The sequence below is a fragment of the Bombus pascuorum genome, chromosome 6 (assembly GCF_905332965.1).
Source record: "Bombus pascuorum chromosome 6, iyBomPasc1.1, whole genome shotgun sequence".
Lineage (NCBI taxonomy): Eukaryota > Metazoa > Arthropoda > Insecta > Hymenoptera > Apidae > Bombus > Bombus pascuorum.
In genome coordinates, this window is record NC_083493.1 from 4,845,830 (window position 1) to 4,872,998 (window position 27,169).

Genomic DNA, 27,169 nt, shown 5'->3' on the forward strand with positions numbered 1-27,169 from the left:
ACTAGACCGTTGTCCATTTAGCTCGTTAGTGATGAATCCAGACCATCTAGGGACGTTTTGTATCACAACTGAGGAAATATTCGCATAATGGTTAGATAAAAAATAGACAGTTGAAAGAACTACTTTTAAATCGACGATATTGGTACGATATAACTGTAAAAACATAATTATAATCTTTCTGATTATTAAAAAGAATATATTTGCTCATATTAATATCATATAATTGATACACCAACGCAAATAATACAATTATTTGTACCTATCGGAGAGTACACCTAATTTATAGCAATGTACCATATGCAGAGAACACTTTCTATTTACGAGGTAAAAAAAAAAAAACGAGACAAGGAAGAGACATCATAGTCCAGTATATCCCACTTTCTGTCTCGGAACGAGCATATTTCCGCCTTTCAAAGATCAACCGAGTCAAAGCGATCAACTGGATCGTCCCTCTAGAGCAAAACCGGAAACTAATCGATAAATCCATTTTATAGGAAGAGATTTATAATTTCCTGGATGGAAAACGTACGTTGTGGAACGTTTACGTGTAATTTAAGACAAAATTTTGCTGCAGTTCGTAGCACAATCTCGCCGCAACCATCACGTCGGTTTAGCAAAATTTTGCGGATGACTACGTAGGCGGCAGATATTTTTGGATGCTTTTATGAACCGCAGGCCAGAATTTATGTGGACGGCCGAGAATGCGCTCGCGGAAGAGCCGAGCATCACGAAGAATCGGCTGACAGAATGGAAAAGAACCGCGCAAACCCGATAGAAGGGAAATGTTCCTGAAAAATGTCTCTCTATCTGTATAATACATAATGCATCCATATAACGCGTACATAAGAGATGGCTTCTCATCTAACAGTTTCCCATCGGTGTTCCAGTTCCTTCTCCCGTCTTTTTCTTTCTTTTTCCGTTCAACACAATGTTTCCATCGTCCACGTTCACCTCTGTCTTCCTCTTCGTTTCTCTCATCTAGCGAGCAAAGTAGATTACTCAACAAGTGGCGGCCAAATCCTCCGTGACCGCCAGCCGCTGCGGTTTTAACGCCGACTTGAATTCTTCTTCCGGCTGTCGTAAATCAGGATATCGGGGGAAAAATAACTCATTTCCCTAAATGCCAATCCCTTTGTCCTACACCTGGTGCTACTTCGTACATTAATTATCGGAAATCTCTGTTTCATTGTGCGTGAACATTCATTGATAGTTTTTAATGTTGGTATTGCGAGACAAGTTAGATGAAACAGATTCGAAATGGCTACGTTATTACTATAAAATGTAGTATAGTGTACAATATATAATGCACAAAGAGAAAATCCATATAGATATCGTAATGAAAAAAGGATCGATATGTAAAATGCGTATATATAACGTTTATATGTAGAAATATAGATGCGCACGAAATAAATAATGAAAAATTAGTTTAGGATCGTGGGATAGTGCGAAATGCCGTTAGCTAGGTTCTGGTATACACCAAGCGCCATAAACTTTTATCATGAATATTGCACGTCATCAAACACAGCGAAGATTCCACCCAGCGCGTGCACGGTGAAGTAAACTAGGCTGCATTATCGGTCTTATAGACTCGGTGGTTAGATACGAAAACGTTGGCGGCGTTCACAAAACCGAATATACCGATACAAAATGCGGTGGAAGTAGCACTCTTAAAACAAATCTTTCTCTCTATCTATCTATCTATCTATCTCTATCTCCTCTCTCTCTCTTTCTCACTCCCTCTCTTTTCTTTGGTCTCTCGTCTCTTCTCCTCCTCCCTTTGACTCGCGCTTTTCTCTTTTCTCTGTCCACCATATCGCGTCCCTCTCTCACCTTCTAGACCGCTTTCTAGCTGCACAGCTTCTCATCTTCTTATTGTCTCTCTTTTTTTTACCTTCTTTTTGACCCTCCTTCTTGGGCTCTTCGTCTTATTTCCCTTTGTCTCTCTGGCAACTAAACACCCTCCGGTCCCTCGTGGCCGCAGCCAGCCAAGACCCTGTAAATCTTTTTGCCACGAAACTTCTTCCGGTACAGTCATCGGCAAGACGCTTTGCTTTGTAGCGATTTCCTTTCTAGGCTGCGATCCCGCGTTGAAATTTTCATTATCTCGACCTGCTTTCAAGCGTGAAACTTTATATTTCCTCGATCCTCGGTGATTAGCCGTGATTCACGAAAGCAAAACAACAAAGACGGTCCTCTTACCCTTTGCCAGTTTCAAATAAGATTGTAACACGACCTTTAATAACGGTTGTAAAACTTGCGGTATCGCTTTCAATGTAAAATTTCGTGTTTTTCTCGGTGCTTAACGCGATGCCAAGATCTGAGAGGATGAAAAAGCCATGCTCGAATTAAACGCACAACGGAAACGTACTCTTCGCGTCGCTTTACACTCCGAGCACATCTGGCCATGCAATAATGGAATACCGCGTTATCACGCATACACGAGCGCGAGTTGAAAGCGTTCCTCGAGATTAGAAACATCAAATCCCGCAAGACGTTCGCCACATCGACGAATCGTTGAAAAATTCTAACAGGAGTTATAACAAGTTACAGCCTTGTCAAATTTTCTATAGCAGTGACGTTTGTGCGACATCGAGCTTCCTTCACCTATGGCTGACGTTTGAGTCATTCCATCCTACCATGATATATTCCGGTTTATCGAATCCAGCTTGAAAGTTCATGAGAAAGCGCGCGAAATCGTGGGTTTACGGGAAAGGATACCGACTCAAGACGAACAGGCTTCGTTGAATCTCGCAGCGTGATAACGAACCGCGTTCGCCTTCCATAGAACGGCGATAACGATTGATAGGTATTTCCTTCCACGTCTGGCTGGGGCCTTGTCGATGCAGAACGAATCTCCCTTAACGGCAGATAAGTGATTCTCTCGCCACAGAAACGAAGGTGATTTTTCCTTCGAGAACAAGATAATACAACTGAGATATCCAACGATTCCCTGGTATAGCGCAAATCCTCTTTCCTTTCTTACTCTCTTCCTATGCCTTCAGAGTGGTTTCCGAATAAGTGCTTTCACGTTACTTCTCATGCCTCTATGCGTACATGGGAACAATTCGATTTATAACTCTAGCGATTTTTTACTCTAACTGTTCGTGATGCTCGAGTCAGATATAGCGTGATGCAAAAAAATGAGGAACGTCGGAAGAGTTTCGATCATTCACAATAGCGTCGGCGAAGATATTTCAAGATACAGTGCCTTCTCGAAGAGAAAGCACCAGCACTCGCGTATTGATTTATTAGCAATACGATGATTCGTGGTAATCAGAATTAATACCTTCCAGGTAAGCTTTTAAAGACTCTATGTATCAAAGTAAGACGTTATTTCTCTTTACCGGTTTGCCGGTGCACGCTCCTATCGAGATTACCATCTCCGGTATCTGCCACGATTTATCTAACCAATTATTTCGTCACACTGCGGAATCGATTCGTCGTCGAGGCCGCGAGTGCGAGTGCACTGTACTGCTCGAGCGTCTTTACTGAAAGAATCCCGGTTTTACTATGCCGCGCGTTAAACGCAATTTCAATATTTGGTCGTTCGATCCGACACAAAATGTTCCTTTCACTCGATCGCCGAAGCCAAACTAGCGCACGTAACACGTCGCGTCGTCGTCGTCTGGCTCGTGAGCAGACGCGACCACGCACCACTTTGCTCCCTCGATTTTATACGAAACCAGGTGTAACGGACATTGACTGAATCTTGCAATATTTCCACGTTGATCTCTGCTTTGCTCTGATTCTATTTTCAAATAGATGTTATAAATAGAGTAACATCAATACAGTTGCTTCTGTACGCAACCCCCAAATTCATAGTAGTAATCTTATAATACTCTAGTGTAAAATGTTTTAGTCACCAACGGAAGAGTAACAAATTTCAACTTTGCTTCAAGCTTCAACCGTCACGAAAGAAACTTCCATTTATAAAGCTTCCGAAAACGTCCATGTGGAAGGTTAAAAATGAAGTTTGCTGGAAGAAATGCAGGTCTAATTGGTTATTTCTGGTAGATTCAATTGTACAGCCATAAAAATGGTACCACTTTTCCCTTCGCCCCTATGCTATCTTTGGGAAGTTCTTCTCATCTCTATACAAATCATAAGACATTCTACACACTATCCTCCTAAAATGTTCGCTTTTATTCCTAATAATACCCTCCTGATTGATCTGCTGGTATGAAAATTCTAACCCAACTCGCAATAGCACCAATAAACGAAAGTATCCGAAATATAGCTCGCCTTCAGACGCATTTTCTCACACGAGCTGCACCGTTGACCATTATCCAACGTGATGCAAAAGAGGGTCGATCTAGAGACGCGGTTAGAAGTCACGACCGTTTATAGTCACGTGCCAATAATGCCAGGTATGTGTGCTCTGAACGAGCATGGTCCGAGACACAGATGCAGACCAGGCCAGATATTAAACGAGCACCACGAGTCCATTAAGAAGTAACCGTTGTTCAAGTAACTGGCTCGATATACGGACACACACGGGGCGGTTTATCCTCTGTCTAGTGTACGACCACGTGTGCGTGGCTGCATCGTTATAGCCTCTGGATAGAGGTTGACCTAACCAATAGCATCGTCACGGAAATGTGACCCACTCGTTGGGCGATTAATACGTGCCGTCATGGTTTCATATGATAGCGGAGAAGCTCCGGCAAACTAGACGTTTCACTTCGTGCATGACTGACTTATTTTATGGTTGTGCAAACCACGATAATAGGAAGGAAACCGAAGGATCCGAAATCAAGCGAAAAAGATAGACGAAAGTATTCAACGAATGGAAAAACAAGCGAGGAAAACCTCTCGAAGTTACAGGGTCAGAGCGATGATAATTTCCTCGCACGTTGGTGATATTGGAGCGAGATTCTCATTGGGAACAGAGATTCTCATATTCAAAAAATTGGACAAATATATGAAAAGATGAACAACAAGGTTCGTAGCTTTTAGAATTCGTGAGGATTTTCTAATAAATTCTTAAGGCTCTGTGACTATATAAAGCAATGCTTGGAAATGTGTGCATTTTTCTGTTAACTTTCCATTAAAATTAATTCTAGTTAAGCAAAGGAAATAGGAAGAACTACTAATTTGTTAAAATGTGTGTAAAAAGATGGTTTCACACACGTACTATTGTTTCTTTAAATATTTCCATAATGAAGTGCAATCAAACTTTACAGAAAGAAGAAAAAAGGAAAGGAGATAAAAAATATAAACTGTGATACATCACAGAATGGCGGAAACCGAACATCTTCACGGGGACCAGTACGTATTCGTGTCCGGAACGGAGCGGAGCTCGTAACCTTATCGGGATCATCCGAAACGACCTATTGTCAGTACGTGGTTAACCATGACTATCTAAATTAGAATCAGTGTTGACGACACACCGGCTTCTCTCGTTCCTTGCCATTCAACGACAGCGCTGCGACCTCCCGGCGGATTGCGTACAGAAGCCTCCAATCTTTTTCGAGCGAAGCTTTATGCTATCGGTTTAACACTAAATACGCGCACAGTATACTCGCCTCATAATACATGCTAAAATCGTGTGAAATCGATCAGAAGTCAAAGTAATCGTATTTTAGTTGCTTGAGCAAAGAGATGGATAAGAATATAGGTAAGAATACAATATACAAAATCGATATATTACATGCAGTATGTACCGATAAATTAATAAACTGTAAGTTTCTGAAATTGCTGATTAACTGTATTAAAAAATTTCCATGGTCTTTCAATAAAATTGGTCATAGGTCTTCATTCTCTTTCTTTACATCAAACCCTAAGACAGAATGCGACGTACGACCTAAATATGCTTACAGGCCTAAGACATCAGTCGGCGGTGTCGCTCGGTAGTTTAATTTACCATCCTGCTATATCTTGGTACGTCCTATACCTACATACGCGAAATGGTACGGTTCGGTAACAAATTCTACGAGCGAATTCACGAAATCTATAAATTTCGGCCGAAGGGCCGGGAGGTATCGAAAGGTATCGATAAAGGGCAACGAAGAAAAACGGGACCGGAGATCACCATAGCAACCCGATAAAAAAGTCAGATAGTCGAAGCTCGGGGTAAGAAAGCGCAAGGTGATAGCTTTTATGTCGACTGAATGCGAGGATAGATTCGGTTACGGTAAAAAGAGACGCGAAAGTGAAAGAGATATGAGAGAATGGAGGTGGCGAAAAACATGGGAAAAGAGAACGAGGGAAAGTAGAGGCGAATTGTTTCACGAACGAACGCTAGGCCGTTCTCCGTGTTATTTATAATATCATCGTCTGTATACATGAGCCAACCAGCGATTACAACTAATTTTAATGGTATCGATTCGTTTTAACCTGCTCCGTTAAACGCAACAATGCAATCGGTATCATGGCGGACTTTAATAATAGAAGCAGTCATGCATTATTGTTCATTTTGCAATGTTCACTTATTAACGAGTTTTTTTAAATTACGTGGCCCGAAAAATTCGATTCAACTCGAACGGCGATTTGAGCAGCGTATTTGTTGAAATTAACGAGCTGCTGCGAATCCAATTCGCCACGATGAATCACCGAAGGATTAATCGTGAATTAATTAAAGATAGAGAGTCGACGAATCACCGATACTTGATACACGAAACCCAATGTGTTTGTTTTCTTCCATCTAGATTAATCACGGACATAATTACTCGATCATGGAACCGTAAATATGAAACGATAATCCGTTCGTGAAAATATAAAAATCATATAAGTGTTTATAAACCACGCAATTAGTCATTGTAATTTATTAAGCGTAGAAAAATATCTTGCACTACTGCTTTAATACTCTTATTATAATACATTTTAATATATTTTTATTTCATAAGAACTCTATAGAAATAATAAATATCTATATAAAATATAGATTTTAACTATAACTAGTTAGGAATAGAACAAGTCGTTTCACCGATTTTGGCAACTAAATTTTATATTCAACTAAAAAAATGTAATGTTAAAAATGCACTCCATTAACTGTTAGTTTATTTTCGACTAATTTTCGATCCAGATCGCATTCAGGAGTTCCGAACGAGGGACCTACCAAAAATTCCCCGCGATCTGAATAATGTGGCCGAGAAAATGTACGCAAGCGCTGACTTCAATAATAAGCGTCTCGGTCGAATGCAGTTCTAGAACGTGCGAGAACGCCGCATCCGCAGCTCAGAGTCACACCTCACTGCCGACGCAAAGTGGACTAACCCCTTAATTGGAAACATTGAATGTATTCGAGCGTAGAAAACGCGAACAGGAGAAACAGTGGAAACGAGGAAAACAGATATCGAAAGAGAAATAGGAAAAGAATGAAAGAACGATTCACGGTGAGTTTAGACGAGGATGAAAAAGTGTACGATTGGTACCACTCGATACCATAACTAAACCGGTCCGATATGACCCAGGAAATCCTCTCGATTCGCATCTATATCCATATTCCTACTCAATGCTCCGATACACACGACCTATCGTTTTGCGTGCTTCTAACACCTTTTCCTTTTCTAATACGAATCTATTGTTTTCTTCCTTTATCTCCAATTTGCAACGACGAATACCATACTACAACACTGAATCCTGACTAATTTCAGGCCTGGGTACTTTAAGGAACTTTCTACGGAATATCGTGAAGAAACTGAGACGATAATGTAGCTAGCATTAAAATTAATGGACCTTGCTGTTGTTTAAATAGCAAAATCCCACCGAAATTGTTCATGTACGATACTACAAAAATGGAAAATATTCTTTGTGAAATTGCGTTGTCTAAGTTTAATCCGTTTATTGTTTATTTGTATGGCGACACACGAAGTATTCAAGCATCTTTATTCGGTAGTGATTGTTATTCCTTTTTCAAAACGGAAAACCCGCAACATGTTTCTAAAGCGAGTGGCGCGAAAATAACAGATCAAAGCGCGTGCGGAACCCGAAGCGGAGGATCACGCGAGTCACCGACACGTCCAGGCGAAAGTCTATTTTAGCGCGAACTCTCTTGAAATTTCGCCTCGAACACCTTCGCGACCGTAGTCATTTCCTCTTTAACTTTAGCGCTCATAAAATCACATCCGATACGCGGCTTGCCTCATTGCAACCCGCATGGTTCAAAAACGACTGATAACGGATATTATCGCGAGCAACGCGTAACATAGATATTTACATGTTTGCATTGATGTTATCCTCGTCTCGTTTCCCTGCCCCAGTCCCTAGTTAGCCAATTTTCCAGTTTTTATCTTTCAACTGACTTTCTTCGTAGCCTTTGTTCCTCAGTCAAGCGTTACTGCTGAATCCAGTAACGTAAATACAGGACGAAAAGTAGCGAGACATATCTGACGCGAAGTTCCAAGGACAAACAAGAAGGAAAGCCTCGCGAAAGTCGTGGAGTCGGATTGGATTGAAAATAAAATGATCGAGCGAGAAGATTGCCGACTTATGGGATCAATACGACAAAATGCCGAAATAAATGACTCTGATTCTTGGCACGAAGGATACGATTGCCGATATTTGGAGATGATTCTATCGAAGTGATTTTTCTGATTTTATATTTTACAAATATCATGTAACAAGTAATGATTTTATAGAAGAAATATATGTAACTACACTCAATCCAAGTATATTAGTAATAAATTGAATATTTTTAATTATTTATTAACAAATATTCATTCGCTTCGCTTCGTGCGAATTACATTGAATATAAATATTAAATATCGAGTATAAAATATTCAATAAGGTTTAAACGAGACAGGTCACAGAATATTGAGCAAAGGATAATTCTTTTTGATATGTTGGTTTTTTTTAAATATAATTATCAGTCGGATTTGTAATAATACAGCAATTTTGAAATATCAAGCAATCTTGTTCATATAAATATCTACTCTGACTTAACCTACATTGTTCCCGCCACGTTCAAAGCACGGACATGATCGGAAGCCATACTGCTGAATCTATTAACATTCCAGATGAAACGCATCTTGCTTCCTCTTCAATTCATTCTTCTTTCTTTCGTTTCATTGCAGAGTTACAAAAGCATTACGTTTCTCAAGACTTACGATTAATTAAAGAGGTAACGCTCTAATTAATCTAAGGAATGAATTTCATTGAGATTTACATAATTGAGAAATGAGAAAAGCGAATGAAGAGACTTACGATTAATAGCATGATAAAGTAAACAAGAAGTGAGCCACGGTATGCGATATACTTTCCATTGAAATCGAAACAACCTACGAGCATTTATCGCTCGAGTAGAAGCAATCATTGTCGATAATGACATGGGTCAAGCTCATGACATGGCCTAGATAGACGAGACTGAGTGGAAAATCAACTGAACAGTACTCATGCTCCCTAACCAGGAAATCATGAGATGGTTTTACGAGTGAAATCCATCCTATAATCAATACCGTTGGTTACTAGAGTAACCAGTTATATTCGAACTGTTCATAAATGAGAAAACTAATCCCATATTTCCTTCCTCGTTACTGACACATTAACATATGCTTCTGCAATTAACTTCGCTTGAGTAGGATTCCAGATACATTAGTACGCGGTTAAGCATCTAACTGGTACGTAAATTCTCAGAAGTTCTATATTTTTAAAGCACAGATACGATCGTAATCGAGTGTCAGAGTTTGTGATCATTTAAATCGCAATTCTGCGATTTTGTTTCTTCGCGTCCTAATTTATGATCTCTTACGAGAAATATATAATATTAAAAAAAAATAGGAATGAACTATAAATCTGCCGAAGTCCTTTATCCACAAAAGAATTATTACTAAAATATAGTGGTCTCCTCGTACAACTTTCGTAAATGAAGTTTCCCAACTTATCAAAGTCATTGCCCACCATGTACATTGAGGCTCTGAAATTATTCTCACTCTGAATTAGAACTATGTATAAGAAAAGCTGCACAAAGGCACTAGGAGGTCTCCTACAATAAAAGAAGAAAGAACACTATATGAATACTGAGAAAAGGATTTTTGCAATAAGATAATAACAGTAGGAGTAGCAGCAATAGCACCAGCAAGCAATATCATAAAAAGAAAGGAGAAAACGAGCGGAATACAAGAAGAAGTGAAGTTACCTTAAGTGAAAATTTCAAGTTATGTTCTCGAACAGAAACAATCCTCGTATTCTTAGGATATTCTATGATTCGAAAATGTGTGAACACTTCTTTTAGATGAAACAATGTTGAACTACGAATATATTGATATCCAAATCTAACACGATATGCTTATGTTTAAGAAAACATTTTTTATCTATGCTCAGCGTCGGCTTATCTTCAACAAGGGATGAAAAGTAAGGGAAACACGAGGCTACTAGTATACACATGACAACCGATAAGCCCGACAGCCAGCATTTAGGCTTACGAGATTCTTGCTTATACATCCATTACGTATCAGCACAACGTGTGTCTTGTTCGAGTCTTACAGCCCAACAGAATTAGATGATCCCGGATAAGAACGTTCATCAGCCGTACGTATCGCCACTGCTACTGCATATGTACTGTCTGAGCTGGTTATTCTCATTACTGAGGATATAAAATACTGGAAAATCCATGGAAAATATGAATGAATGAAATTAATGAATAAAATGAATGAATATGAATGAAAGTATGAAACGATTCCCATGGCAGAAATTTCTTATGAAAGCTTCAGAGATTAGAGAATTTCTAATTTTTAATGAGAAAAAAGCGCGATATATACACCTTAACGATTATTCGATGATTCTAAGGAAAGAAGATGAATTATTAGTTTACAGTTTCTCAAACAAAGATAAGGGAAACTACGAATTGTAGATTTTGAGAGTGACACGTGATAATCAAAGAAAGAAACTTAGTTTCCTTATCTCAATAAAAAACGAATATAGAAACTAGAGATGAAAATAATGTAAACTGTAAGTCCTTTTTTATCGAAAATAGTAGCGAAATAATCTGAGTATTAAAAAGCGACTAATATTTAAAAATTCACGATCGAAGCTAAATCGTTTTGATTATTGATTCACTTTGGAAATTCACTGGCGAGCTAAGCGAGAATAATTTTTTATGCGTGGAAATACATACTGCACACGTTCGGAATAATAGCACGGGACAACGAGCAGTTAACTGCTATTCGAACACCACTATGGAAAATGCAATAAAATGAAAATTAATAGCGTCATAATTCAGGCCATTTAAATTGCAAAACTGTCTTACGTCAGAGACTATTAACTCAAACCTAATCAATGTCGGATATGTTTGCTACATGATGGAAGATTAAAGATATGTTTTTGAATGATACAGAGCGAGCGTTGACATCTGTTCAATAGCACAAAAAGGAAACGTTACAACCATCGAAGGAAATGAAAGATATCCTTGTTGGTGTTCGTAGATTGTGGAAACCATATGATGTAAAATGGAAATGCTTATCGTATTTACTTTGTAAGTAGTGCCACTAAAAATTCTATACGATATATTTTGTACATGTACAAGTGTTTTGTTAAAATCGAACGATGTAGGATACGCTAGTTTCTCGAGTAGTCGGAACGTCAGACATTCCATCCGCACATACAAAGTAAATACGATAAGCATTTCTATTTTACATCATCTGGTTTCCACAATCTACGAACACTAGCAAGGATATTATTTTTTTCTCTCGTGTATAATTCGTGCGTTATTAAGAAAATGTTCGCGTGCCGATACTGTTAGTTGACAACCACTGATTTGTGGTATGCAAAGTGGTCGATGTAAAATGAAGTTTGGTGTAGAAAGAAAGCAACTTGAACATGAAGAGAAAAAGTCACAAGAAATCAATTAGCGAGTTAAACTTATGAAACACTAGTATCGTAATTTTTGTCAGAGAGTAATACTACTAATTATGTACAAGTAGATAAGCGAATGACTTAAAGAAAAAGGCGCTAGCTAAATGTTTAACTTTAAGATCCTTCTTATCTCGTGACCATATATTTAAAACACGGTACATAAGAAACCTTTGATATCACGTACGGAAGAACGTATTCTTTGTTTCTAGAAAAACAGCTCGCGGCAAAAGTGCTACGACTAAATCTCGATGTTTCGGACGAAAGATCATACGTGTAGTTCTGACACGCTAAGATTAAACGACACTGTACCAGCTGACGAAACAAGAGTTTTATCTCTTCATCCAAACCACTCCCAAATCGATACATTTCGCAAGTCACGCTATGGAGCAACGTTATACGAATTACATCTATCACCACAGCTATGTATACATACATATCTCCCTTTCAAATTGGCTCTTTCATCACGACATTTCGCGTAGCGGAAAGAAGAAAAGAGGAAACATGGACTAACAAAACGTGACGTTGAAAACGTAAACCGAAACGATGTCACAAGAGTCATTGACCTCCCTTTATGTTAACAAATACGCTGCGCTAACAAGCTAGCTGTCGCGGAGAGGCCCGCAAGCAGTCACCTATGTCGCTGGAAATAAATTAGACGCCCCTTTCGACCTAGTTGCGTAATTAAGGCCCCCTTTAGCTTTCAAACGAACGAGGAAGAGCCAAAGAGGGACAAGGACAGCCAGCCATCAGTCAGCTGACCGATCGACTCCCTCTTCTTCCTGTTCTTCTGTCCTCGTTCGCCTCGGATCGCCCGTCTCACGATGGCCTCGTGCTGTACCCTTTCCAGCCCAACAGCATACCATTTAGCCCTTTTCATTCACCAACCCGTCGTACCAAAAGAAACGCGATCGCATCTTCGTCGTTCGCTCAACCTTTAGGGTTATCGCTCTCTCTTTTTCTACCGTTCTTTCAAACAACTTAACAACGTAACCGAATTAAAGAATCGTCTCAATCGATCAAAAATTCAACGCCGGGAAGAAGTCGTATTTCGAATGTTGCGTTGTTTCCACGGTACGTTGTTTCGACGTCGTGATTAGGTAGTGCAATTCCAAGGCAAATCCCCGTTTCCAATCGCGATACCACCATTGCATCCGGATTAATAGCGATAGACGTGCGCAGAGATGAAGGAGAAACGTGCGCGTCGTGGAATATTACTTCGCGAGCTAGACGACACGACGGTACGCGCAAGCTGCTCTCTACGTATCTTTAATCGACGATCCAAAATTGAAGCGACCGCGGAGTCTGCTACTCCATTACTTCCGTTCTAATATGTACTCGGCGAAATTAAATTGGCCCCGTGACAACCGACACAACCTATTTTATGGGTTTTTCTGTCGTATTTTGAATCGCGTTTTGATATCGCGTACACCGTCCAGAGAGAATCACGGAATTATAATCGAATCTAGCGACGGTTGGTGTGAAACACGACGCCCTCCGCTACTTCTTACCCCTGTCGTCACCGCCTCACGGCACTGTAACCCCGCTTCGGTGCGCACACGCTGCGTCATTAGCGGCCCGTTAATACGCAACTTAACGCTTACCCAATTCAACCCAGACCTACCTAACGGCCTATTTATAGTGTACTCCGCGGTGTACCGCGCTACTAATTGGCGTTAGTTTAAGAGTGACTGCATGAACGACGATCGACCATCCTGTACCAACCAACCAGCTTACCTTCTCATCTCGTTCGTCGAGTTAACTATCGTCCGTAGCACGATTTTGCTTTCTTTCCTCCCAGTTCAAACATTGTATGAAAAGAAAAAGAACTAGAACATCGATGATGAGACGACATTTACACCGTGACAAAACACGAGATCGCGTATAATATACGCAGGTAAAAAGAAGAGTGGATTTGACCTTACAACTCGTATTCTCGTTTTGTTTATCGTGTACAACGATAACCGGCGAGCAACATCTCTCATACAAAATCACCGACACTCTCTACGAAACGTTTCCGCAAACAGTGCACGAACGCGCACCAAAAATAGAACTGCAACGAGCGAAAAAGCTGCATGGAAATCCCCGCGATACGAAATCGCTCGTTAACGCCGCAACATCCCCAAAAGACGCTGACAAATTTTCATCGTTTCTCTAGCCACGCATCTCCTTTTCCCTTCCGTCGCCAGCTGTACACCCGTTTGCCCATTAAAACGGCCGGCTGCAATTACGTTTAAAAATAGCGAGAGAGTCGAGGAGAGTCTGTTGCGCTCGATTGCATCAGACACCGTGACGACCAAGACGATTACAACGACAACGAAGCCGAGAAAACGTCACAAAAGTTTTTGCTACGCTTCGTTTGGAATCGGAGTGTTTCTCTTTAAATCGCAGCTGATAACGTTCTCGTTCTCGTTTCGGAGCTCGTTTCCGTCTCGACTGAACAATTATCAAACGAGACAGTTGCAGTTTATTATTCCGAATATTTGAAGCACCAACGTGACACGTGAAAAAATTGCAAGAAAAAGCGATAAATATATTTTAATCCGAAGACAGTCGATGATAATCGTGTCTATATATGTACATTGTCAGTCACAAATCATCAGACGCTTTGTTTATTTAGGTTAGGGAGAAATGCACATCGTAGTTACATGAATAAAGTTGGCAATTATTAATCACACATGTTATCAAGAAAGGTAATTTATACTATATTTTGAAGATCGCATTACGAACCTAGTTTAATAAACTTTATGTTTAAAGTTAACGAAAATCCGATAACCTATGAACAGGACTCTATAAGAATTGAAATGACCGCACTTGGATTAGGAAAAATAAATAAATATCAACTAGCTATTAAATCTCGTCTAGTACATTTAACATAACTACATATAATACCTAATAATATGCAATAGTGATGTAAGTAATAATTTTCAATCATTGAACGAGACGACTGTTCGAACTACTAAGTCTAATCCGTGGCTGTAGTCACTCTATTTAAGGCAATTCACGAGACGAAAAGAACTGTAATCAAACACAAAATGGCTGTTAAAAGCCAGTGAGCGAACAAACGTTTTACCTACGTATATATCGTTGCATCGAAAAATATAGTTTGATAAAGTTCGATTAAAAACGAAATATTCCAAAATAAGACGATTTACATCGCTTCCATCGCAATCCGTTGCTTGTACACGAAACAATAAATTATTACGTACGCTGGAAATTGTAAAAACAGTACGTGGTAGCTGGGACTATGACAGAAAGCAATTTGAATTGGACGCTTTCATCTCGGTGTACTCGTTTTTCGTCAACACAACACGGTATTGCCGCTAACCGACGCGACGTGACGCAGAAAGCGATGAAAGTTAGGTGCAAACTGATGCATGTTTGTAAGCTTGAACCGTTGTCCCACAATGTTTTGACAATACCTGGAACCGACCCAAAGTGCCAAGTAACCATTTGAATGACTTGAAATTTCGCCGGACAATCAAGACCACGTGCGTACAAGAAACACAACCTACTCGACAAATCCCATTGTACATTGCTACAATGTACAACGTACAATGTACAACCTACAATATACGCTTAAGTACGTTAAAACAAATTTGTCATTGTAAAAGTATTGATAACTAATACAAACGACTTCATAAGAATTGTTTACGAAACATAGTATAATAGATCTTCGTGGCAGTTCATCTAAATATCGGAAACGAGATGACTCTAGTTAATATATTTAATATTATTTCAAATATTACAATTCGTTTTCCAAGATAGCCATGACTACTAATTGTAATAGCGAAATGGATAAAATCATCGATGTCAAGAGAGATAACGGATTTGCTGGACACTTGTATATCCAGTGGATCGAGGCGCTTCAACACAAACCGAGGTAATTTTCATCGGAGCGGGTTCGACGCTCGAAATCGCGTCAAGCTGAAGGGCCATTGGTGTCGAACACCATCGCGCTCGACATCTCTACAAACTATTTTTACGTAACCACGAACGTAACCGAGAAAAACTTTATTGAACATATAGCCACACGTATATACGACAGCATACGCTTTTACGTTTACGAAACATCAATTAAAAGGCCTTGTGGAAAGTATATATACGTGAAATGGCGTAGGATTTCCTGGAATCACGGGGAACACAATGGATTAAGGTAACACGGCTCGTAATGTCTGCGAATTACGGTAAACAAAAGGGCAAACGTAAAACACGGCACAAAAAATACATCTTGGGTATCCTTCTACGATCGAGCACGTGCTCGCGTTAAACTGCGACGCGTACACGTATGCAACTGCAAGCGATAAAATCATAAAAGGCGAGATTATGGCTGGGGCCACGATAACTCTGGATACGACGCAAACAACCAGCCACTGAAAAATGTAATTGCTCGAAAGCGTGACTACCGGAGATCTGAGACCTTAAATGACGCACTGAAGACAATCGTACTGGGATGCAGATGGCGACCAGATCCTGGAAAGCGATATTTTGAGGAAATATTGCAGAGAAATAGTATACGGGAAGATAAAGCACGCAAGAAGCAGAATCTTCGTTGAAGAGCCAGAAAACAGACAAAATAACTCTGAGTCTGGCTCTTTGTCAGTCAGTTAAACGTTGCACCAAAACAAGGAGAATTGTTATTAGTTAAAAGAACAGCGAAGACCGTTGCTATCATTCTCAGTTCTGGCTATATAGCTTCCGTTACGCATAATATGTCGTTACTTTGCCATCGCACGGCACAGTCGTAAACGCATAATCGCTGATGAGCATTATTCACGCAAAGTCGCGTAAAGCGAAACAAACAAAGCCACACGAGTAATGCGTATTAAACAAAATGCAATAAATCGACGATTTTATTTCCTAGGTGTAATGATTTTGAGGTTTAAAACCTTCTTATAACTCCTGATATTTACAGTATTCTAACTAGAAGACATACATCAATGTCGATCATTGATTCGGAAAAGTCTCGCTAACTATCCATGCTCTTCATTCATCAAGCCCCGTACAATTTCTCCGACAAATTACACGTTACGCCTTGTTACACTGGCAGATTCGTCGATGCCGATGATTAATACGTAATCACTCTTTGTACAGAGAACCGCATTTTGAAATCACATTATGTATAATATGTACATTGATATACGTAGTGCGAATAACCGATTGAATTGGCAAACACCGGCCTGCAGTTAGGAACGTCTGTCGTCACAATAGGCTGAAACCCTCTGCGGGAATCAAACATAAACGAACGTGCGGTCCCGACGATTGGATTTTGAACGGAACACCGCTCTCGAACTCTTGCATGCGAGACAAGGATATGACTTGACGAAGGAAGGTTTTTCGAGAGATACAAGGACTAGGAATCAATCACTATGCTAGGCTCAAGTTCCAGATTCGACGTTGAAACGCGCAAAAGAGTGAAATCGGACAGATTCGTAGGAAAAGAGTTTATAAAATAAAATGGTAAATGAAGTAAATTGCATTGAAAATATTATTTCTAATTTTATTCATATTAGGATTCGAATTGATAGTTGTTATAGCTCTTATAAATATTAATATTCACAAAATAAATAAAAACTTGATAAAATAATTTCACTAAAAAATACACCATGCACCTATATATTTATGTGTAGCCTCTTTTTATAGAAAGTTGCCCAATTCATTTTTATAAAAATTACTCGGATCCCGGTTTCAAAACAGAAGAAATCTGAATGAAAGAAGAGAAACTATTTTTCCATGAAGTCAGTCGATGAAACGAAATCATGAACATTTTTCGCAGAAGGTAATCTGTAATTCCAAATTTATAGAAGGAAAGAAAAGAATCGTTAGAGCTAACGAAAGGATTTCATTGGTAGGCGGGAGTTTGCGTAACATACCGCCAACTCGGTAACGGAACCAGCGCTTCCGTATTACGTTCCAACATGCGGGATTATGCGGCTCGTAATGCGACACTGTCTCGTGAACCTCGCGAAACTTCGTGCACACGATGATCGGTGAAACGAACTCGAGCTCCATGGACTCGCGAGGACTGTGAGTCGCACGCTCGTTGCGCTTCGAACGGTCGCGTCGCGACGCACAGCAAAATCTTCCGTGTCCGACTGGCTCCACATGGACACGCTAACGCGGAAAGAACAACAGAGTTCTTCTTTCATACCCTCTGTTGTTTCTTTTTTCTGCGACAACCAGCTAGTCCGCCTCGCCAACGGCAAACGTTTTTTCAATAAGAAAAGTGATTAAGAAAAGAAATGAGAGAGAGAAAGAGAGAGTAAGAGTGAGAGTGAGAGAGAGAGGGAAAGGAGTACTGGCTGTGATAGTTAATGGAATTTATCGCGGGCTATCTTGAATTTTGATGTTCGATAAATGGAGGGTTTCTCAGAAGTAAATGGTTGAAGTTTACAAACTTGTTCCATGTGTTTAATTGAGGATTAAATATTTTATTTCACGAGCATAGATATTAGAAATTTCCGAAAAACGTGTGCGTAGGATTTTTAAATAATAAAAGAAATGAGAACACTAAAATCCATGAGGAGTCTTACGAGAAAGATATGGACCGCGCTAGAATATAAGTATCATTCGTTTTACTATCCATTCTATTTTTATCTTTATTCTATTTCTATCTTTATTTTTATCCTATGATGCTACCACAAATTTTACAGATTCCTATACATGTTTTAAATTCTGTCGCATTTCTTCCACAACGATAATGCAAGGTATTATAACTCTGCACTTGTCGGACATCTCAGAAAGGAAGCACTTTCGAACTCATATTTACGTAATACCTTTTTATCCTAAAGCTGAATCAAATACTAGTCCTCAAACCTTGTCTGTTTATACTTGAAATTCTCTGTACAGTTATAATATTTGATCAAAGTCACACACGTTTATTCCTTGATAAAATAAATCTATATCAACCTGAAACGTTTCTATTAAGCAACGTGAATGAACCTATAAAAATATCGCTGGAAGGAGGGCAAAGAACTTCTTGACCCGACCCAATCATTTTCCGCGAATACAATTATTGCTATTACACACATACTGTTTCAGAAGTAACTCGTTTCATGCTCGCGAACCGCGATAAACCGTAGAAGCAACATACTGCGACGCTCATAGGCGCTTTCCCACGGTTACAGCGCGGTGCACATCGCATCTTTGTACCTATGAACTTTTGCGGAACACAGTACAGCGACGCAAAACACGGTTTACGACGGTGCGCCGTGAAATGGCCGGACGACTGCTCCGCTTTTTCTACCTCAGACACGCTTTCTCATAGCGTCACTGATGAAAGGAAGGCTAAACCGGTGGAAATGGAGCGCGAACGTGGCATCGATCGATCATTGTTCCTCGATAATTCGTCGGTAAATTCGTCCTCGTCCAACGTCCGAAGCGCTTCCACGAATTTATTTTCAACCTTGCGCGTAAATTTAATCTACGAGCCGATGACCCTAATGGGAAAAGATACACGTGGCGAGGAACTATGCAACGAACGGTTAACTTTTCTTGGACGTCATCCTCTTTTTTTCTTTTCGTATTTTTTTCTTTCATTTTTCGTCGCGCAGAATGGACTTGCAGGAAGACAGTCGGACTAAGCAAACTACGAAATAACGAGGAAAGGACAAAGTGAGATGGTGATACGCCACTTACGTAACTGCGGCAAATAACGCTAATGAGCCTACTCCAACTTCGTTCCTTTTATTCTTTTTCCAGGAGAATCGCTAACGCCAAGTTACGAAAACTATTTCAACGGTGCGTAATTAAGGAAGAACGAAACCGACTCGTTTGCCAAAATATTAGCCCGGCGAACGAACAACCGCGACATAACCCGGAACAACACCTGCCGACCAGATTATATAACGTCTGAGAATTTGCTTCGGCGCGGCGGTTTGAACATTATCATGGTATGTTAATGATCGGAACAATCAGCAAACGTAAAAGTTACGTAACTCTATCGTGTATCAGAAAATGAAACGGTAGCTGCGGTTAATAATCTACCGCCACCGAGGAGATATTAAGAGTACGCCTTCGAATTAATTTTATCGTTTTTGGAACGTTTATCGGGCGGTCTTCGTTTTCTTCCATACGGTAGTAATTGGATAATACACTCAATTACTTTAATCGCGCAGCTACCGGTGTAGCGAGTTTTCACTTTCTATACATGAATAAGATACATATTAATACTTCTTTTTCAAATCTAGCACACGTGCGTACAACCAGCAGTTTCTAATAATAATGACGATCCAAAAGTTTTATTTTCAAGATTATTTACAATCATTTTTTAATTTCGTATAAAGTTAATACTTTGATTAATCAACAATGGGATACAATAGAATATCCAAATGATTCTATACATGATATTGAAAAAAGTATTTTACAAAATGTGGAACAATGGAATAGATTCAAGCTCGAAACTCGTAAGTATATCAGAAAATACCTATCACATGCTCAACCTGATAAGATATCGCGGAAACGCCATTGTAAATACGTAACGTACGCATTCCCGCCATAAAAATTTCGCGGAAGTAGTTGGCGATTTCTAAGTAGCCGCGATCGTTTCACAATACAATTGCTTGCGGCCGCGTGGCATCATTATATTAATTCGCGCAAGAACGGTTTTGTTCCTTCGCCTGATGCACGCCTTTCCTACGAAACAACGTTTCCTCCTCGAGGTTAGTCGCGGCACGCCGCGAAATTAGCGCTGATTTTAGATCGATACAGGTAAACCTCCTAGGTTTCCTATGAATTCGTCGCGCAAAATGGCAAAAGGCACGAAAATAGAAAAAGCAAAGAAAAACAAAAAAGAGGCGAATTTTTTTCAATTGTATCTGAAAGGTTAATTAAATGTCACGTATTTAACATGCATTTTACCGCGAATTCTGTACGATAATGGACGAACATTCTTTTGTGTAATTGAATAATTCCGCAGAGAGAAGGGAAAAGATCCTTTAATTGGAGCCGACCAGGAGAAAAACCGTGTAGAGCGTCCTAACGTTGCATCACTAATTATGTCACGAACCTATCTGACCGTAGTCAGAAATAATTGCTACACGATCAAAGAATTTAATTCCTAGTCTTATTCTGGCATAGTATATTGCGTCTCCTACCTCCATCAGCGATTATCTCTTTGAAATTATTTCACGAAATTGAAGGTTCGTTCGCCCTCAAAAAGCGAAAAAGAAAGAAAACGATCTCCATCCCAAATGGAAAACTTATGGCGAAAAAGTTCTTCTGTTCTCTCGACAAAACATTTACGTCCCTATTCTATGAAAAACGATTTTATTTCTAAAAAAAGAGATGCTCATCGTCTCATTTATCGGTCTACATTCTTGTCATCTATATAAAACGTCTACTTTATCAGCCATTTAACTTACGACTGAGAAAAACTTTCAATGCTAGAAGATCGAACGTGATTTCTCCGATGACTTCACAGAACGAATGTCCGTATGGTTACAAGTTACAACACACGAAAGCCTATCGCGTTTTTCACGATTTCGTCGTTGCCGTGGCAATTTCTCAAAATCGCGCGCCACGCATGGCCCGTGTTATCAATTATTCTCGTGAATCTTATCGCGGTTCATTCGAGAACATTTTACATAGGGCCATTTTTTTCGTCGACAGCCGAAAAGCGCGCGTGACGACTTGTGGCCATTTGGTCGCGGCACGATTATCGTTCCGCGTTCCAGCCTCTCGTTGAGGCAATTCTTTTTCTCGCTCTACCCTTCCCTCTCCTTCTCTCCTACGTCCAACTGGCACGAGTCTCTTAACGAAGATAAAAGGACTGCTAACTCGAACCTCGAACACTCGAACACGCGAGCAAGCGGCCAAGCGAGCCCCGTCAAAAGGAACGCCTCGAATTTGCACGTGCTCCTCGTCATTACCTCATCGACCATGCATGCTCCCTTCGTTCCTATAGAGCAGCTTCTTTTCATACAAAAGGACCACTTATTCATTCGTCCTGAATATTTTATCCTAATTTTTCAAATCTACTCTTCTTTTTCCTTTTAATTTTTTCATAACGGCTAAGTTTTAGACAATGCAATTGTTTGCGAAAGGTTGGGTTACTATACGATATAACTTTGAGATTATACGATCTGCTCTGCTCTTTATAGGAACAATTGTCATAGCCTTTATCATAAACTTGCATCGATGATTGCTCATTCAAATAATCGCGAGTAGCCTATGTGCTATATTAATTACAATTTTTAAACGATTACCGAGTTGCCTTATATCAATTATCTTCCTAGTTTATATAGTTGCACCAGAATGATTATGTTATGTAAGATATTTTTATAGTTGCTTCAGAATAATTAATTATGTGAAAATGTCGAATTACGTCTAATTATTCAATTCTCAAATTAACTACAACTTAATTATTTATAACCCGTTACTCCAATAATGATAGTAGTTTCACATTAAAGGTATTAAAAGAGCTATTTTACTAATTTTAACTTTTCTCCAAATCATTTTGATATAAATCACGGAGTCTATCGTAGCATCTAACCATTACACCATCTTTCTTATTGCCTAATACAATACTAATATAACATGTCCCTGTTTCATTCAGAATATACATCTCTAGGATCGATATGAGAAACGTATTGGTATCTCACTTGTTCCTTTCTTTTAATATGAGCGTTCGAAGCACAACGTATGCTACGTAAACAATATTTGAATAATAGATTACTCTCTTAATTTTTGTCGCCAAACTAACCTCTCAACACACACGATCGAATGTATACGAAATCTACACAACATACGAATGACAGATATTTCCTCTATACAGTATCGCTCTAAAGATCAATAAAAAAACCTTATTCGATCGTACCTTATTTCCGCTCATTCTGGATCACTCCGAAGCATCAAACACAACACAAAATAAATTAAAACCATTCACTACCGTACAAAAGGGAACGTATGGGCGACAACGTTTAAAACAATAGGGCGCGCAAGTGAACTGTCGAAACGTATCGATGCGCGCGCACATTCGAACGATATGAATAGGTAGAACGTGCGATCTCGAAGATCAAAAATCGATATTTTGTTTTCCAACAAAAATATTGACTACATACCTGGACTGGTCTGCCAAGATAGACCACCGATGAACATTTTCCTAGAAAAAGAAAGATGATTCCGTCAGCATCGGCATCATGTTGCATCTTCTGCAGATGACGAAGGGAGACAGGGGAAACTGCCGACAGAGGGTAACTTCCGGTATCGTAACCCCCTGCGCAGTCTCCGTTTGTCGACGGCAGGTGTCACCACACATCAACCAACAACTGAACAACTCGCGGATTATTTTCTTTCTCATTGCATTAATCATAACCTCATTAAAACACGTCGTTCAATTTACAAAACGTCGTATTCATTTAAAACAGAAACCAAACGATTCACGCGCGAAACACAACAAACACGTGCTCCCCTCGTACCTGGGCGCCTTCTTTGTTCTATATCGGTATATATCAATCCTACAAGCTTCGATATTGTAACAGAGTTCGTCGAACTTGTCGGCGTTACGGCGTGTTCATTCAAATCTATATTTGACTCTGGTTACTGAGAACTATACGAAAAAACTTTTGTCCCTTGTTTATGACAGTCCCAAAAAGTACAGGGAAATAAAATATTTCCTTCCCTTGCCCAAGCAATGAATCAAATTCGGACTTATGTTACACAAAATCGTAATTATTAATCGATTTATAAGAAACGTTATCGTTAGTGATATTGCAAAAACAAATTGCATTTGTACAGCAATCCGAGTTGAGCGGATTCGCAAGGTTATAGCAAACGCGTGGTCATAATGTAAATACATTTTAAATGCGGATAATTTAAAAATACCGCGTTTAAGTTAGAGCAATAGCTCCTTAAAAACACATAGAAGGATTTTTCTTCCCCGTTATTAAGCATATAACAAATGAAACAAAAGTCATTTTATAGCACGATAAGATTTCTAATCCGGGTACGAATATTAAGAAATAAATACTGCTCCGAGAATTTTGAAACCGGATACCAACACTTTTATTACTCATTCAATAATTACTCTAATCACCGTCACGTACTTCCGTAGATCGGTACGCATTGTTACACGTCACAACGCCAGCAATTATCTCGATTGCCACCAGCCGTCAAAACACTTTTGTCGGAACGATCTTGCTATTTTTACGATACATCGAGCATTCACGAATAAATAACAACGCCTCATCAGGAGCTTACGTCGTGCGCGAATATCTTGGTAGTAAATATATTCTTATCAATAAATGCATCAATTACGGATAGCAATTGCGACACGAATATAAATCTTTATACAAAATAAACCTGTCTACCGTGTGTTAGCGTCAAAGCCTATACCGTTTTTCTACTAATCCACTAACGAATGGATAAGGAAATGCATACAATTTTTTGCCTCCTATACTTCCGCGTTTGTTTCTTCCTTTTTTTTTTCACTCTATGTTTTAAAAGAAGGCCATAGTACGAGCAACATAATGCGTTGGCATTACTGGAAAGCAAAGATTATCGCGGTGTGCAGTATATCCACGAAGATAACATTCTCGCGTTGTGGACGTAATCACGTGGTGGCGCATTTGAACATCGATTTTCCGTGGCACGATATAACCTATTCCCCTCGCCCACGCATTCCTCCCTCCTTGTCGTCTCCCTCCCACCCTGCATAACCCCCTTCAGTTCTCTCTTTAGGTCTTCGTGATACGAAGAACTGGAGTAGGCTACCGCACTATACCCCGTTGATAGGTTCAGGAGAATTAATAGGACAAACCATTGACCATATGTCGTCGGAATCGATCGCGGAAGATACACCGAGCGATGTTAGCAACCCGTCTAACTTTCCACTGGAATTGCTAAACTTTGTCACCCCCGTGAAACCATTTCAACGTACCGCGTACTCGTTTCTCGATGTGCGGCACGTATACACACGCGACACGCGATTATGTCCATAAAAAACGAAATGTTTCGAGGAGTTTAAACAGGTAACTGATAAATGACTCGGTCTTTCTTTCTGTATTTATTCACGAGTCACGTGGTGAACGCGAAACACTGTGGCCTCAAAGCTGGAAAACTTTCAGCACCACGTGACACACGTTCCCTTTTAGCCCTTCAAAATACACTGGTTTGTTGCGTTTCTCTCGACTCTTCTTCTCAAACGATTCACCCGTCATATTGCTACGTATTTATATTTGAGGGGAAATCATCTGTCACTGTTCTTCGATATCGAGCAGGTTTTTTCGGAAAACAATGGTTGGCGGCAAATTCAAAGGTGTTAAATCATTTCTCTTTCCCTCCCTATCTCATCCCTTCCTTTACGACCCCTGCTGCTTCTCCTTCCCATTCATCTAATCTTTCCCCTTCCTTCCCCTCCTTTCCTTTCATCGAGTTTGAGGGGATGTTGAACACGCTGAAAGAAGGCGCCACCGGTCCGAGGAGAGCGCCGTGGCACGCATATTCACGCGCCTGACAAACATAAACACTATACGTTTCACGAATCCGATTGCGCGTTATCGTATAACCACGACGTCGAGACGTAACCCGCGAAAACGACAACTACAATGACGACACAATGTCGAGGATGAATTACGAATGATAATATCGAAACGAACCGAAGCGTGTAACGAGCAACACGAGAACGAGCTGTATCACGACGAACGATCCGTATCGAAACCGTATAAGAAGCATCAACATAACAAACACTCGCGCGGAGCAGGGCAACAGAAACACAAGGTAACGAGAACAACACGACGCGCGTTAAATCGTTCAGGCAACGCGCGGCATCAAAACACACTTTTGAACGTTATTACTGGTCGCTCTTTCGTTCCGTTTTCACGCACGCTTGATCTCGTTGGTGGTGGATGTAGTGGAGGTCTGTTTTGGGATCAGGATATCCTGGTTTCTCCTACCCTGGATCGTTCGGCACCTCGGCTGGTGAGCCGCTCGCAACGATTTCCTGGTTCTGGGGCTCCATAGCGACGCGCGGCGCACGGCTTGTCGTTATGACAACGCTCTCGCGTGTCCGGGGTTGCAGTGGCTATGGTAACACTAGTACCAGTGGCAATGGCAGCCGGTCTCGCCGATAGCCGCCTCTCGCTCGCTTTTCGTTCTTCCGACTTTGACACACCACGTCGTCAGCTGAACGATGCGCCGTGTGTGTTTGCCTTGTCGATGGCAAAACACCGACTCGACTCGATCCTTCGCGTGTCAACGCTTCCGATGTCACGGCACGACACGCACTTTCACGCGACTTCTATTACTCTCTCGTTGATTCCCGTCCCTCGATTGTTACGCCTATTCGTGTCTCTTTAATCTTCGCGTTCGCTCCTTCGCCTCTATGTTGTTCACCTGTCTCTCTCTGTTTTCCTGGTAGACCGAGTGCGCGGTGCTCCGTCGTTTTCGGAGGCTGCGCGACGGTTTTACGTTGCTTTATCGCGATAAATTATCGACGGTAGGACGGTGGAACGTGGAACGAAACGTACGCGCGGTACGTTTCACAGATCGCACTTTGTTTTGCTGTTGTATTTCTTTTTCTATTTTATTGTTTCGTCCCTTCTTTCTTTCGATTGTGAACAATGAGTCGACAGAGTGTTGTATATCCGCGTTGGTCGCGTCGAGCCGGATCACGACGACGGCGACGACCACGACAACGAGGATGACGACGACGGCAGCGGTAGCGGAGACAGCGACAACGACGACGACGTGGACGTAGACAAGGAAGATGACGATGACGACGACGGCGAAGACTGCGTCGAAAGCGACGACGATAACGACGGCAACGAGGAGTACAGATCACGACGACGAAAAAACGGGCTGTCGACCTCTCGTTTCTCGGTTTTTCTCACAGTCGGCTTCTCGCTATTTCGCGTTCTTCTTCCCGTTTTTTTCTTCTTTCACTTTCTCTTCCTTTCTCTCGCGCGCTCTCTCTCTCTCTCTCTCTCTCTCCTCTTTCTCTCCACACTCTCCCCTACTACTGACTACTAAAAACTAAGGAGAAGGTGAGAGGTTACGTGGCTGCGCGGTACGGCGACTACTGATGACGGGCGGCGGCCGGTACTCGGACGTGCGACGCGCTCTGCGAGAGGTTCGACGTGACACTGCGCTCTCGGGGCGCGGGGCGGGGGGAAGGGGTGCCGCGGGGAAGAGGGGAGGACTAAACGGCGGAGAAGAGCGGCGGTGGCGGCGGTGGTGGCGACGGCGGCGGTATCGGCGGCAGTAGCGGGGCATACATCGCTTCTCTCTCTTCCTTTCCACTTCACGTGCCCCTCTCTTTTCTTCCAACTCTACGTCTATCCTGTTTTAACCCGTTCCTTTGCTCTCTGTTCTTATCCGTCGACTGGGGGTGGGGGAGAATCTCGCGCTTGCGCCGTCCCTACCCGCCGGGCCAACCAAACCGGGA

The 27,169-nt window shown here is 40.8% G+C and overlaps 1 protein-coding gene across 4 annotated transcripts in view; it reads right to left on the minus strand.

Moving 5' to 3' along the window:
- LOC132908201 (RNA-binding protein Musashi homolog Rbp6) overlaps positions 1-26,873 on the minus strand; it is a 780,290-nt gene extending 753,417 nt beyond the window's left edge. For all 4 annotated transcript variants that reach the window (XM_060961989.1, XM_060961987.1, XM_060961985.1 and 1 more), the window contains exons 1-2: positions 25,680-26,873; positions 22,848-22,888 (exon numbers count right to left, since the gene is read on the minus strand). In XM_060961989.1, coding sequence (XP_060817972.1) covers positions 22,848-22,888; positions 25,680-25,744 — 106 coding nt within the window. In that variant the 5' untranslated portion in view covers positions 25,745-26,873. The remainder of the gene's footprint in view (positions 1-22,847; positions 22,889-25,679) is intronic.
- Between the last annotated feature and the right edge of the window lie 296 nt (positions 26,874-27,169).